This window comes from Bubalus bubalis, chromosome X, assembly GCF_019923935.1.
Source record: "Bubalus bubalis isolate 160015118507 breed Murrah chromosome X, NDDB_SH_1, whole genome shotgun sequence".
NCBI lineage: Eukaryota > Metazoa > Chordata > Mammalia > Artiodactyla > Bovidae > Bubalus > Bubalus bubalis.
The window spans coordinates 17876489-17892966 of record NC_059181.1 but is presented as its reverse complement, the minus strand read 5'-3'; the positions used below and the strand labels follow the sequence as shown (position 1 = coordinate 17892966).

Sequence of the window (16478 nt, the reverse complement as noted above, 5' to 3'; positions counted from 1 at the left end):
ACCTGGTACCAAGATGAAAAGAAAGGACTGTGCCCCATTACAGCCCATCAGAGAGGGAACGCATAGGGAACTTAGCTGCTGACTCCCTGCTGTCTCCTGTCTCTACACTGATCAGAGTTTGTCCCACGGGCATTAACTTCCCTGCACATCTACACAGAAAATCATAAGACCTGTGCACTTTATTCTCTGTAAAAATAAAGATAAATTTCTCTTGAATACTAACAAATGACAAATAGTCTGTTGCTTCAGCCTAGGTCCCAAAGAGAAGATGATGTGTGGCAGGACTAGTGAAATAAACCTTTGTTGATATACGCCACTGAAATTTTAGAGTCAATTTTTGTTGCAGCATAACCTAGCATATCCTGATTCACACAAGGATTCACTGCCCCATTAGCACATTAATGACATGAGGTTTTCAGTAAAGACTCTACTTAATGTTATTTAATCCAGTATTCTCAAACTGTTCTGATTAGTGAATATTCTTTCCACAGAGCACCTTAATATAATGGAAGTAGTTTGACAAAACACCATCTGTATAATCTTCTGCAAGGAGATTGGGCAACACACCCTACTGTGCAATAATTAAAATATTCCCAGATCTTAGCAGTTTGGGAATGAATGATGTCACATTTTTATGCCCAAACTGGACTTCCCTGGTTACGTAGTGGAAAAGAATCCATCTGCCAATGCCGGTACACTGGTTCAATCCCTCCCTGGCCGTATGCCCTGGAGCAACTAAGCCGGTGAACCACAACTACTCAGCCCAAGTGCCCTAGAACCAGTGCTCCGCAAGAGAAGCCACTGCCAGGAGAAGCCCCGGCTCTCCCCAGCTAGAGAAAGCCCCTGAGCAGCAACAAAAATCCAGCACAACCAAAAGCTAACTAAATAAAATTTTAAAAACACACACATTTATGCCTAAATTAAGGATTCCTAGCCCAAGACTACTGTTCTGCTGCATCCCACAGGCAGCAAGGCCTCACTTGCCCAGTTTCATGACCAAAGAAAGGGCCCTAAGTCAGCGACAGAGACGAAGACATCATGGTTTACCTGATGGAGTACCCTGCCTGTCTCAAGCAAGGTCCTGGAACAACATCCCATCGTGTGCAACGCTGGAGCAAGCAGGCAGGACGGACACGTTGGCAGGTTTCACTGCTGGGGGCTGGGGAAGCCAGGATTACCAATTGTATGGGAATTGACCTCAGGTGATTCCTGCCAGGCAGACGCCCTGGAGAAGGAAATGGCTATGCTCGGCTGGAGAATGCCTGGCAGGCTACAGTCAAAGACTGGGACATGGCTGAACATGTACGTGTGCAAGCACGCAGGCACCCACGAACCCAGTCGCCCATGCATGCAAGCACTCAGGCACCCGCTTACACACATAGGAGGCCAAACACGCAGCCACGCACACACACACGCTGCCACGAACGCACGCATACACACACGCATGCACACACGCACGCAAGCACATACGTAGACACGCACCCATGCACGCATTCGGGCACCCACAGATGCACGCGGACGTCCACGAGAGTACGCATGCGCACACAACACACGCACACAAGCGCGCACTCACCGCGCACGCATGCGCACATAAGAACCCATACTCCTGGGCACCACGTCTACCGTTGCGCAGAAACAGCTGATCGCGGAAACCAGTTGAGGTGCCGATTCCTCATCAGCCGTTTGGTAAGCTATAGTTAGCTGGGCCGTGGGGCAAGGAGGTGGGAAGCTTAGTCCTGCTGGTAGGGTGTAGGTGAAGTAGGCACTAGGCAGACAGAGGAGAGACAGAGAGCAAGAACACAGCCATTTTGAGTGGCTCGATCTTCCTACTGCCACTAGAAATTCCTCGATGCCCATGGGACTTCACAGGGCAAGTATCTTACAGGGAGTTAGGAAAACGCTTGCCCATGTTCTTCTGAGCTGTGTTTGTTGTCACGTACCTATCGCTACTTCGTGGTTGCCAGGTAGGCACCTATTTCTCTTCTATGACTTGCCATTCCCCAGCACTCTCTTTAAGGTCCTATAGCCCCAGTAGGAGGAGCCTGGTAGGCTGCACTCCAAGGGGTCGCTAAGAGTCGGACATGACTGAGCGACTTCTCTTTCACTTTTCACTTGCATGCATTGGAGAAGGAAATGGCAACCCACTCCAGTGTTCTTGCCTGGAGAATCCCAGGGACGGGGGTGCCTGGTGGGCTGCCGTCTCTGGGGCCGCACAGAGTCGGACACGACTGAAGCGACTTAGCAGCAGCAGCAGAAGCCCCAGTGTTATGTGATGGTCTCAGGAAGAGTAGGTCTGGGGAGCATAACCCTTCTCGCCCTTTTTTACTTTATCTTGAGAAATTTTCTTTTCATGTTGTATCTCCTCTGCACAATAATCACATAACCCTTTCTTGGGCCCAACATGTCAGAACCTCTGATGAACAGAGCACCTTCCGCCATTAGGCACTGACCCCTCCCTCTAGGAGGCCACAGAACTCTCATCAGATGAGGCCCAGGGCAGACACCAGGTTAAGAATTTGTCTTCCGTCACCCCTCTATCCAGAGATCTTTCCTCTTTTGCCTCTCAGATGAAAGGGACCTTAAATCAACTCAGGTAAGGCCAGGACGGGCTTCCCTTGTGGCTCAGTGGTAAAGAACCTGCCTGCCAATGCAGGAGATGCAAGAGACACAGGTTCAATCCCTGGCTTGGAAAGGTCTCCTAGAGAAGGAAATGGTAACCCACTCCAGTATTCTTGCCTGGGAAATGCCATAAGCAGAGGAGCATGGCTGGCTACAGTCCATGGGGTCCCAAAGAGTCCAACACCTCTCCCCCTCCCACCCTCCCTTATCGCTTCTCACCGGAAGTCTTTCTTTCCCACAAGGGCTTAGTGGGACTAAGGGTAATCCCAGCATGGCTTCTGTGGTGGGAGAGGTGATGAGGAGAGGGAGGGGGGAATAAATCTGATTCTGAAAATAGATTGAAATTTAAAATGCAACTGGAAATAAGACCTAGAGCAAATTCACTAAATGATTGATGAATAAACTTAGTAATTAAGTCAACCTAGTTTCTTTACATACGACTTTCTCCCTGAGAATAATCAGCAGAATTCTAAGAAAAGTATTTGCCAAAGTTATGTTATATTTAATTATCCATAATTCTGTGCAGTGCACAGAGGAAGAAAAAGAAAACCTGGTAAGATGGCCAGGTTCATGTCTTGCCTGATAATAGAGGTGAATTTTGTGGCTGTTTTGATGATAATTTTTGAGCTAGAATCAAAAGTCCTTCGCTGTAGAATTTACCAGAAAGAACTTGGCTGACAGCATCTATAGTGATAAAAGGTTTTTGTAGGCATACTTTTTAGGCAAACAGAAGGTAGTGCTTTGACTGGTAAAGCATTGCCTTTGTCACAGTTAATGAAGTCTTTCTCTCCAAGGCAGAAGTGGGATAAACAGGCCATGGTGGATTGGGCTCTACCCCTCAAATATAAAGGGGTGGCTGATGAGTTGCTTACACAGGTGAGCAGGAGTAGTGAGAATTCCTACTGTGAGCTGGTCCACCTGCTCCCAGTGACTCTCTCCTCGGAGGGGATTGCCGTTAGGCAGAGTGTCATGTGGAGTCAGTCAGTTCTTAGCGGAGACCTCAGTTTCCTCATTCTTGCAGATTTCTACAAAAGAAAGCTATTTCCACACCCTCAGGAGCGCTCCAGGAGATGCAAAGGGAGTGAGCCAGGGACCCTTTGTTTGATACCTCCTACCAACTGAAGTCGCTCAGTCGTGTCCGATTCTTTGTGACCCATGGACTGTAGCCTATCAGGCTCCTCCGTCCATGGGATTTTCCAAGCAAGAGTGCTGGAGTGGATTGCCATTTCCTTCTCCAGGGGATCTTCCTGGCCCAGGAATCAAACCCGGATCTCCCGCACTGCAGGCAGATGCTTTACCGTCTGAGCCACCAGGGAAGCCCCCTTACCAACCATACCTTCGTACAGCTCTCATTAGTTACCCTGCCTTTGAACTCCTGTCTGGAGGCAAGCACACAGAACCCGTTCCCGATACCTGACCCAGTTGGTCATTTCCTCTTATTATTAGTAAATCATCAGGTTGGCATTTGTGATGAAAAGCAGGAAAGTGGGGGAAGAACTAGAGATAGCAGAAACTTACTCTTTGATTGCCTGGAATGACTACTTTCTTTAAATATGCATTGTTTATTTGAAAGTATTTAATGAAATCTCCTAGGTAATATTTGATCACAGGTAGTACCCTTGCAAATTTTTTATTGATAGGTAGTGTACATACAGAAGAGTGCATGTAACCTAAATGTAAAGCTCACTGAACTTTCAGAACTTTAAACATGCTGTGGCCAATAACCAGATCAATAAAGAGGACTTGGGATTTCCCTAGCAGTCCAGTGGTTAGGACTCCATGTCTCTACTGCAGGGGGCACGGTTTCAATCCCTGGTCTGGGAACTAGATCCCACAAGCCACATAGCGCAAATAAGTAAATAAATCTTTACCCACAACCCCAGAAGCCCCCTCCCCCAAATACTCATTCCAGACACAGCTTCTCCCCCTTGGGGTAACCAATAGCCTGACCCCTAATAGCAGAGATTCCTTTTACCTGCCTCTGTACTTTACATAAATAGAAACATATAGCCTGTGCTCTTTTTTCCTGACTTCTCTCAGTCCGCATTCTGTTTGTGAGAGCCTTCCTTATTACTCTGTGTAGTGATACATTGTTTCTTCTCATTGCTGCACAGCGGTATAAATACACTAGAATGTGTTTATCCGCTTTCCTGTTGATGGACCTGTTTGTGAGAGCCTTCCTTATTACTCTGTGTAGTGATACATTGTTTCTTCTCATTGCTGCACAGCGGTATAAATACACTAGAATGTGTTTATCCGCTTCCTGTTGATGGACCTTTGGGTAGTTTCCAGTTCAGTGCTGTTGCAAACACCCAAATTCATGTCCTTTCATCAACACAAGTATGCACTGCTTTGGGATATGTGCCCAGGGATTACTGGGTCTTAGGGTAAGCAGGTGTTCAGCTTTAGTAGGTATCAACTGTTAGCAAACAGTTTCTTTGTGCTTGTACCAGTTTGCACTTCCACTAGCATTGAGGAGACTACTGGTTGCTCTACAGCCTCTCCTAAAATGTACTCAGATCAGTCCCCTACCTACTAAGGGATGTGGTATTTCTAATGGCTCAAAATCCAGATTCTGGAACTAGACTTTCTGGGTTCAAATTCCTGCTTCATCCTTTAATAGGTGTGTGATCTTTGACACCTTACTTAAGTTTTCTGTGCCTCAGTTTTTTTCTTCTGTAAAATGAGGACAATAACTAGATCATCTACCTCATAGAGTTAAGGATTAAATGAGTTAATGCGTGTAGAACACTAAGATTAGTGCCTGGCATATAGACAATACTCCATAAATCTTAGATATTATTTTCATTCAAATGCATCGAAAAAAATCAGTTGCCACCAGTGCTGTAAGAGAGTCGTGTATCTTACTGTAAAAGAAATAGAACGTTTCCCACATATCCTGGGAGGCAGTCAGATAAGTGCCACAAGAGGTCTCTGTATGCAGGAGCAAGATAGCATGCATGTCTGAATCTCGGGCTATGCCAGTCACAGCTAATCCTTGGGAACTTGTATGTGCAAATTAAACTAGAATGTCAGTGCTCCAAAATATTCATAGGAGAGTATGAACCATGTATACAATCACTATAAATGACAGTCTGGGCTTTATTTATTTGGCCAATGAAGCCACTGACATCTCTCCTCTTTAAGTTAGCATATGAGAGTTTAGTGAATTCTTTACAAACTCTATAAACTTTTACAATCTCAGATCAGATCGGATCAGATCAGTCGCTCAGTCCTGTCCGATTCTTTGTGACCCCGTGAATCGCAGCACGCCAGGCCTCCCTGTCCATCACCAACTCCCAGAGTTCACTGAGACTCACGTCCATCGAGTCAGTGATGCCATCCAGCCATCTCATCCTCTGTCGTCCCCTTCTCCTCTTGCCCCCAATCCCTCCAAGCATCAGAGTCTTTTCCAATGAGTCAACTCTTCGCATGAGGTGGCCAAAGTACTGGAGTTTCAGATTTAGCATCATTCCTTCCAAAGAAATCCCAGGGCTGATCTCCTTCAGAATGGACTGGTTGGATCTCCTTGTAGTCCAAGGGACTCTCAAGGGTCTTCTCCAACACCACAGTTCAAAAGCATCAATTCTTCGGCACTCAGCCTTCTTCACAGTCCAACTCTCACATCCATACATGACCATAGGAAAAACCATAGCCTTGACTAGACAAACCTTTGTTGACAAAGTAATGTCTCTGCTTTTTAATATGCTATCTAGGTTGGTCATAACTTTCCTTCCAAGGAGTAAGCGTCTTTTAATTTCATGGCTGCAGTTTTACAGTCTAGCCCTTGGCAAACACCACTTTAGGAATTAACATAGATGTGGATTTCAGTAAATAACTATAGATTCAGTAAATATTCCATGGAGGAAAGAGAAATGGTAAAGCATGATCACGGGAGAGTAGGTAAGAAGTCCAAAGACATGCAGAGCTGACACTGCAGTCTCCATGAGTGAGTCATTGGCTAGAATTGGCTTTTAATGTTAAATATCAGCAAATCAGCAAATACATTTTTTGTGTCCATCTTCTAGCTTTTGTTGTTGTTGTTGAGTCACTCTGTCTTGTCTCTTTGCCACCCCGTGGACTGTAGCCCACCAGTCTCCTCTGTCCATGGAATTCTCCAGGCAAGAATACTGGAGTGGGTTACCACACTCTCCTCCAGGGGATCTTTTCAGCCTAGGGATTCAACCCAGGTCTCTAGCATCACAGGCAGAATTTTTACCCTCTGAGCCACCAGTGAAGCTTGCTGCTACTAAGTCACTTCAGTCGTGTCCGACCCTGTGAGACCCCATAGACAGCAGCACACCAGGCTCCACCATCCCTGGGATTCTCCAGGCAAGAACACTGGAGTGGCTTGCCATTTCCTTCTCCAATGCATGAAAGTGAAAAGTGAAAGTGAAGTTGCTCAGTTGTGTCCGACCCTTTGCGACCCCATGGACTGCAGCCTACCAGGCTCCTCTGTCCATGGGATTCTCCAGGCAAGAGTACTGGACTGGGTTGCCATTGCCTTCTCCACCAGTGTAGCTTAGGTGGGTCCCAACTCTGGTTGCCTATTAGAGTCACATGGGGGGAATTCCCTGGTGGTCCAATGGTTGGGACTCTACGCTTCCACTGCAGACAGGTGTAGGGGAGTGACCAGTGTTTGTTCCCTCATCTGGGAACTAGTATCCCACACACTACTCAGTGTGGTCAAAGAAAATAAAATTACCTGGGGAACTTTAAAAAACTCAAATTTCCCCCACCCGAAAAAAAAAAAAAATGCTCAGCTTCTAACCCAGAAATGTCGACTGAGTTTCTTTGTCATCAGGGCCCAGATTTTTTTTTTCTCAAGGTCTCCAAGTGATTCCAATGGGCAGCCAGAGACGGGAAATATTTCCTTCTGAGTGCCACTGCAACAATCCTGGCGCTGCTGTCTGAATGCTTGTCTCTTGCAGTGGGGTCACAGCGAGGATCCTGAGTAGTTTCTGTGGAGCCTGTCTGGTTTAGTCAAGAAAAGCTCAAAACACTGGCTGAACTGGTTTTTATCTGGTACATTTTCTCTCCTACCTATCACCTCAGAATATTCCAATCTATGTTAAGCCTTCCTGTGGTTTCTAAAGCACAATACTTTCTGAACTGAAGACTTACCATTTCCAATCTCATGGGCTATGATTCAATCTAGAGCAGAACGAAACAGAACTTAAGTATCCCAATCAGGAATTGGATTGAAAAAAGACCCAGGAAAGTGCCCTTCATAAAAGAGTGAAATTGTGCTTTATGTGGTGGTTGTTGCTATCACCTGTGGTTTCAACTGCAGGAAAAATAGGAAAAAGCCATGGAACAATCATTGTATTGGGTTGGCCAAAAAGTTCACTCTGGTTTTTCCATGAACTATCACAAGCAACCCAAATGAACTTTTTGGCCAATGCAATATTTGAACGTGGGTACACGTGAATTTGAGTTTCTGGCTCAGCCACTTGTTAGCTATGAGTCCTTGGCTTCTCTGAGCAGATGTTTCATGAAAGATGGAAGCAATAGCAGATCTCAGAAGGAAATTTTGTAGAGTAAAGGAGCTAATGTTAGTGGTGCTTGGCAAGGAGTGAGTCCCAAGTAAATGGCAGTTACCCTCATGTGTTATTTGGCTAAGGCTATGATCCTGTTGCATAGCAAACACCCCACCCCTAAATCTTAGTGGTTGACTAAGATACCACTGATGTTCTTACTCATGTGTCTGTGGGTCACTTATGGCAGCTCTGCTTAAGGCTATGAATCAGACTGAGGTCTGTTCATATGTGTCAGAGAATAGAAGGAAAAATTATGAACAAATAATACATTCTTCCACACTTCCCTTCTGCAGAGTGTCAACAGAGGAGACAAGAAGGGTGGGTAAGGAGGGAAGAAATAAATAGTTGGATCCCTTAGGAACTCGACCTTGTGCCTCATTTGTAAGTGCTTGGCTGGCCTCCTTTGTAGAACTGGTCCAGCACTCGTTGCAGGCACAGAAAAGCAGTTCTGTGGGCGTGGCAACTTTCTGGATCCTCCCCCACTCCAGGTATTTGTGATGAGGGACACACTACTCAGAGACAGTCTAGAATTCACCAGAAGCCTTCTTACATTCTGCTTGCAGGAACACATCTAATTTTATTTAGGAAGACAAACAGAAGCAAGAGCTGGTGAAATTCAGCAAAACAGACTATAGTATATACCAGGTGTCAAAATAACCAGATCTTTGTCTAAATTCAACCCCTTCTCTTTACCCTTTCAACAACTTTTTAATGTATGGGCGCTGTCTCTTATGATTTGCTCCAAATGACATCTCTTCTCCAGTATATAATAAAGTGAAGTGGCTCAGTCGCGTCCCGACTCTTTGCGACCCCGTGAACTGTATCCTACCAGGCTCCTCTGTCCATGAGATTCTCCAGGCAAGAGTACTGGAGTGGGTTTTGATTTCCTTCTCCAGGGGATCTTCCCGGCCCAGGGATCCAACCCGGGTCTCCTGCATTGCAGGCAGACACTTTAACCTCTGAGCCACCAGGGAACACCTCAGTATATAATGGTGGTAGGCTAAGAGTCCTTCATTTCAATTCTAATATTTCATTTGTATTTCAAATCTAGGTGAATAGGCAGCGCCACCTCTATTTAACCAGAGAGTTCTGGCTAAATACGTAGTATGCTTGTAGACAGTTACCAGATACTCCCTCATATATTCACTAATTTCAGGAGGAGTGTAGTCAAAGGTGTTTAACTGTCATAACTGAAGATCACTCAGAATATATCTCAAGAGATCAAACTGTATGAAAGTCATCTCCCTAAAGATCTTTGTTGAAGGATATTTAGCAACGACTGTGTGAGTAGACGATGGCAGGCAGAGCTGGGCTCTTTTACAATCTCAGAAGGGTTACACAACCACCCTTCTCCGGGTGTGGTCCCTGGACAACCAACATCAGAATCACAGGGCTGTTTGTTAAAAAGGCAGAGTCACAGGCAACCCCCCAGACTTATTGAATTGGAATTTCTGGGTGCAGGACCTAAGAATTTCCACTTCTGTATACACCAAGGCTTTTGTATAACCTCAAATATAGACAAAGTTCCCATACATCTTTGATTCCCAGTATCAGTTATGGAAAATGTGATATTTTTCTAATGCCAAATTAATCATTCTCACTGTTAAACGAAAAGGATCTCTTTCATTATTACTATTACTGAAGGATTTTTAAAAGACTAAATTTGTTGAAACTTTCAGCCAGGGTACTACTGTAATAAGATTTCTTTTGCCCCCCTTCGCTTTTTTTTTTTTAACATAATTTGAACATTTGAAACTATTTTTCATTAATACTATTTCAGTAATTACCATTTTCCTCCCATTTTCTCAAATACCAATGGCCTACAAAACTTGTATAAACATTTTTAGATGAAAGATGCAAATTAAGAGACACAATTATTGGGAAGGACAGGAGATTTTATTCGTGTGTTACATTTAACACATTTTCCCCCTAATGAATAGATGATAAACTGCCTTTTGATGGTGTTTTAGGTAAAAGGACTGTCTTCGGTGAAAGTAGTGTAACCACCTAAATAAGGATTATCTTTCATCTTCCACTTAGTAAGTATATTTTAATATTTTTAATCTGTGTGCGTGGGATAATAAAAAGCATCAACTGCTTCAATAAGTGAATTAAACAAAAAGAGAGTTTTGAGAGCTGAGAGAAGTATGAAAAACATCAACCAAGAACAAGTCTAATGGACTCCTCCCTCCCTTTTCTACCTTCTTTCACCTCCTATTATTACATGTAAGTGTAAAGGGGTTCATCTTAACGGATTCCTGCTTCCAACTATGTGGAAAGTGAATTGGAATCATTTGGAATATTCTGAAAGCTTACTGTAATCATGAACACAAAGATGCAGAAAGATGTTGAAACATCTGTTTTCCAGATTAAGAATATCACCCAGATAGTTGGGGAAAAAAAAGTCTTCCGTTATCTCACCTTTAATTCAATTAGCAAATACATGTCATTCTAAAAGATTCTGGTAACCATTGCTCAGAGGGAGAACAATCCAGAAAAGAAACACAAAAAGGATATTTTCAGCACCATGACATTTAAGGACTAACAGAACTATGGTAAGAAAGATAAGACTTTTATGTGGTTGGGCTCAGAGTTTTTTCACTTTATTTTATGACAAGTAAATAAATAGTTGAGTGACAAGAAGAAAATAATGTTACCTTCAAAGTGATTTCAACAGAAAAAATATTTCCCTGTGAAAATACCAAGATCTTTCCTGACCAACAGGATTGGAATGTCAAAGATTCAAATGCATTCACCGAGCATTTATTTCTATTTTGAATCTCCCTAAACTGTTTGCCTCAACATATCCTCCCAACATTTTTGAGAGAGGTCAACGGTTTAAGAGGCCCTGGGGTTTAAGCTAACAATTCTGGTTCACAAACATATCTCATGTCAAAAGTTGAGTGTGGTATAGAAAGTGAAGTTGCTGAGTTGTATCCGACTCTTTGCAAACCCGTGGACTGTAGCCCACCAGGCTCCTCTGTCCATGGGATTCTCCAGGCAAGAATACTGCAGTGGGTTGCCATTTCCTTCTCCAGGGGATCTTCCCGACCCAGGGATCGAACCTGGGTCTCCCGCATTGCAGGCAGATGCTTTAACCTCTGAGCCACCAGGGAAGCCCAATATTTCTTTGAGCCCCTTTTTTGGGTGGGGGGCGGGGGAGGCAAGAATACTGGAGTGGGTTGCCATTCTCTTCTCCAGGAGATCTTCCCGACCCAGGGATTGAACCCGGGTCTCCCGCATTGTAGGCAGACGCTTTACCGTCTGAGTTACCAGAGAAGTCTTGAGTGTGCTACAGCTGAACATAAAATGGCCACATCTGTTCAGCTGCCTGGTGATTTTACTTGCAGTATCCAGCAAATTGAGCTATTATAGTGGTCCTGTAGTAAAAGGTCTCATTGTAACCTGATTCTATTTTCTTTTATTGAGAATCAGTTTTGTGTTTGGTTCACAGCTATTCATAACTAAACTTTGAGTTTCTCCACCAGAGTCTTGATGCCTGTTTCTAAACCAAATACTGTGCCTTAAAATTGGCCTACACAGATATTTTGCTAAATTGAAGAGTGAAAGATTTTTACTCCAATTTATTCATTTTTGTTTCTATATTTTTTTAATGTATCTGACACGTGTGATCTTATGAGAATATACACCATATCTCTCCCCACAATCCTCAGGCATATCACATCTTCAGACTTCTACCAATGTGCTTGGCATATTTTCAGGCCAAGGTGAAATCTGAATTTGCATACTCAAGACTTCTAGAAACTCTCAGCTGCTCTGATGTCCTCACTTCTTTACCCCCACCTCTGTATTGCTCTAGGTATCTGGGTCCATGAAGTTATCTGCATTTGATTAACTGAGTAGAAGAGGAGATAGGTCTCTGAAGGAGGATCTCAAATACATGAAGTTCATCTCTATTCTTTGTGTTTCAGATGCATGATATTTGTAAGTCACTATTTCTAGTTGCACATGTGAGAGAAGCTTTGCTTCCTCCCTATACACAAACACATTGTCATATATCATATCATGATGATAGAAATAATTGCAAAGGTAAAGTAAATGATGGCAGTGGTTACATTGTAAGCAACTTAGAGCAGGTCTTTGTTACGAGAGAATATGTAAGGAAAGGGTTTATTGAAGTATGAGAGAGAGTCGTATCAAAATCAGGGCAACCATTCCATGTAAGAAGACCAGGTATGTATGCCGAAAGGCATAAGTGGTTTCAACCTATTCATACTGAGGATAATTTTGGGGCATAGGAATGAAAAAGCAGAATAGATGGTGAATCATACAAATATCTTGGTAGAAAATGTCTCAGATCATCCTTTTGTTTAGTAAAATTAAATAATAAAAATCATTACACACATAAATATGGAATTTGTCATGTGATATGAATGAGTAAAGTGCTTAAAATAATCACAAAATGTTCTTTTCACCAGGCCATCAAGCTCTTGCCATTGTTTTTTCACATTTTCTTTTGTGTCCTTCAGTAACTTGGTTTTGGACTGTACTTGATTTATATCCTGTTAGTATCATGTTCAGAGGAGGCAATGGCACCCGACTCCACTACTCTTGCCTGGAGAATCCCATGGATGGAGGAGCCTGGTAGGCTGCAGTCCATGGTGTCTCGAAGGGTTGGACACGACTGAGCGACTTCACTTTCACTTTTCACTTTCTTGCATTGGAGACGGAAATGGCAACCCACTCCAGTGTTTTTGCCTGGAGAATCCCAGGGATGGCAAAGCCTGGCGGGCTGCCGTCTATGGGGTTGCACAGAGTCGGACAGGACTAGTAGGATTCATTTTTGTAAAGGCCACTGCTTGAAGGACTCTGGATTTGCGTGTGCAATTGTGACTGCAATAAATAGGGCACAATTCCTAGCATATATGATAGACTCCAGATCAATATTTGTTGAATGAATGAAAAAAAATAGTGGCTTTAGACTGAATTATGGTGGCAAATTTGCACATAAACACACACACACACTCACTTTTTTTTTACCATTATGGGGATGAACTGGAATTTTTTAAGATGTAAAGCTTAGTTCTGGAGAAGGGAATGGCAACCCACTCCAATATTCTTGCCTGGAAAATGGACACAGGAGCCTGGAGGGCTATAGTCCATGGGGTTGCAAACAGTTGGACACAAATGAGTGACTGAGGACCTCACTAAACTGGGGGGGGGGTGCAGAAAAAAGATATAAAGCTTAGTTCTAAATAGGAATGCCTCTATTGATATTTGATTATTACGAACCCCACCCCCACCCCCACCCTCCATAGGGTTCTCTGAATCTGAACTGGAGCACCTTTCCCTGTCCTTGCAGTGAGCTGCAGACACTTGATCTCTCCAGTGGAGATTGCCAAAGCTTTGCAGGCAGAAACCTGGTCTTATATCATCTTTGAAGTTCTCACTGCACCTAATTTAGGGCATACCAATTGAGAAGCTACTATTAGTATCCCCATTTTCAGATGAGGAAACTGAGGTTAAGCAACTGAAGTCATCTTAAGTTAAAGTCAGATAGTTAGTGGTGAAGACAGTGCTAGTGTCTGATCCCTGGCAGTGTGATGCCTGAGGCTCCTCTGCCTAGGGTAATGCATCAGAAAGGTAGCTGCTACCCTTTTCCCCCCCAAAAAAGTAAGGTAAGTAGTCAACTATGAAATTACAACTCAAAGAATAAGAGTAACAAAACAACTAAATGTTCTAGACCTGCCAAGACGTTGGAGTAACTTAGATAGAAATTACGCAATGGCAACCCCCTCCAGTACTCTTGCCTGAAAAATCCAATGGATGGAGGGGCCTGGTGGGCTGCAGTCCATGGGGTCACTAGGAGTCGGACACGACTAAGTGACTTCACTTTCACGCATTGGAGAAGGAAATGGCAACCCACTCCAGTGTTCTTGCCTGGAGAATCCCAGGGACGGGGGAGCCTGGTGGGCTGCCGTCTATGGGGTTGCACAGAGACTGAAGCGACTTAGCAGTAGCAGCAGATAGAAATTATGAAACTGTATTATTTCTGTCCTGGGTATTTACTCAACAAGATCCTGGCAAATAAATCCAATTAAAGAGACAGATTCAGGGGAATCATTTGCTTTTCCCTCTCTGTAGACACTACATCGTTCAAGTGACGAGGAAGACCTAAAAGGAACCTGTTGTGTGAAATTAGTAGTATGGATCAAACAGAGTGTGGCCAGTCCTCTGGAATTGCCTGAAACTCTCCAGTGAGAAGCAAAGGGAATTTTTCTCTAGTATGGTGATCCTCTCACAGCTGATGCCCCATCCTCTGTCTCTCTTCCTTTTGGCCAGTTTGCTTCTTGAAGCTAGGCAGAACATCCTTAAAGAAATGGGCGTCCTCTGCTTCTCTACTTTCAATTATCAGTAGTTTGGGAAGCTTTGTGGAGTCTGTAGGACATGGGCCAGTTAGGAGAGAAACAGAGGGATGGGGGCAGTGGTGAGGGAAGAGACATACACAGGGAGACAGTGAGACATGGAGAGAGGAGAAATGACACTGAAAGACCTTGAGAATGTACTGACTTTAGAAAGCCTTTTAAAAACCAATCACTAATTCAATATGATGAATTACCTTAAAGTAGCTTGTAGAGTGTTTCCCGAGGAGAATTGGAGGTCACTTCAAGCGAAATAAATAAAGCAGAGCTAATGTGTTGATGTTTTAAAGAGAAAAGGCAATCGCTAAAAATGCCCATCCAATTTCCATGACTTACTACAGTCATTAGAAACAAGGAATATGTTTATTGATCTGAAGTGGTTCAAACAGTATTTTCTTTGTTCAAACCTGTTTAGCTGGAGGAAATGTCAAGAGTTTGCCTTGTGTGGGGGTGGTGGTAGGGCATTGTGGAGAGAAAGAGATTCCTTACATAAAAACCTGTTGTTTTTCTATCCTAGGGCCACTCACCAAAGAACAATAACTGGGTTTCTATTAAAGCAAGGCTATTTTTGCCCCTGATCAAGCAATTTTTGCCCCTGATCACTATTGGTTCAGCTCTAGGCCCTTGAGACTCAAAGCAGGTTTGGAATTAGCAATATCAGTAGAATCTGGGCATACATTAGAAAGGTAGACTCTCTGGCCCCACCCCAGTCCTAACTGAATCATAATCTAGTTAATCATAATCATGAAACGATTCATATGCACATTAATGTTTGAGAAGTACTAGTCTAGACAAACATGAATGGTTATTTAAACATTTGATAGAAAAAAGAGATGGTTAAATAAAGGAGGAAATACTCTCTGATAAAAGCACTTTGGTCCAAAGATTTGTTGGTGTTGATAAACTTGCTCCTATCCACTTAAGCCAGGTTTGAAGTAAAAACTTAATAGGCCCATTCTGAAATGACTTTTACCAGCTCCAGCGTCCTCATGGTTGACTGAGCTCCCACAAATGGTTGCTGATTTTGTTTGTGTCCCCAGGTGAGCAGAAATGAGTGAACAAGCAGAAAAGAGCAGTTCCGTGCGAGAGAGACCTGCACGTCAGAGTTCTCCTGAGAAACCAAGTGAGAAGGAACTGAAGCAAATGAAATGGTTGGATCGGCAGTTAAAACGGTTGTCATTTCAAAATCCTGGGCCTCAGGTAGCCAACTTTAATCCCGAAATAAGGCAGCAGATCAAGAAAGGGCAAATGGCAAAGAAGAATGAGTTTGTTTCTGTAAAACGCAAAGTCAACAAGTATGACAAAAAGGGCAGGCTCACCTTCAATAAGGCTGACCTGTGTGACTGCCTTGATGAAGGCTGCATGGGTTGCTTCTACCCGTGCCCCAAGTGTAACTCCACCAAGTGCGGGCCCACTTGCCGCCGCAACCGCCGCTGGGCCTACGACACCATAGTCGATGAGAATGGGGAGGTCATCAGAAAGATGCCATTCGACCTCTCCGACTAGGTGCAGCCCTCCGGGCTGATCCATTTTCTCTGCTTTGCAGTTAAACCAGCCTCTTTCTCCTGGGTGAATTTTAGGAATGGGGGAAAAAAGTTTTAAAAATATAATTTAGTTAGTGTTCTCTGAAGCCAGTAAAGCGTCTGCCTGCAATGTAGGAGACCCGGGTTCAATTCCTGGGTTGGGAAGATCCCCTGGAGAAGGAAATGGCAATGCACTCCAGCACTCTTGCCTGGAAAGTCCCATGGACGGAGGAGCCTGATAGGCTACAGTCCATGGGGTTGCAAAGAGTCGGACACAACTGAGCCACTTCACTTTCACTTTCTCTAACCTTCCTGCTGTGATGCCTCAGATTCCTCCTCTGGTAACCAGCAACTCCATTGCTACTCTGCTCTCAGATTAAGAATCCCTTTCCTCCTTGCTGGTACCTAAGGAG

General features: G+C 43.9%; 1 protein-coding gene across 1 annotated transcript; it reads left to right on the top strand.

Moving 5' to 3' along the window:
• The first annotated feature begins 1294 nt into the window (after positions 1–1294).
• On the top strand, positions 1295–16186 carry LOC102412708 (ARL14 effector protein-like). Its single transcript, XM_044936573.2, has 3 exons — positions 1295–1686; positions 10130–10198; positions 15583–16186. Exon 3 carries the CDS (start codon positions 15593–15595, stop codon positions 16046–16048), a length of 456 nt encoding a protein of 151 aa, XP_044792508.2. The 5' UTR covers positions 1295–1686; positions 10130–10198; positions 15583–15592; the 3' UTR covers positions 16049–16186.
• Positions 16187–16478: the final 292 nt, after the last annotated feature.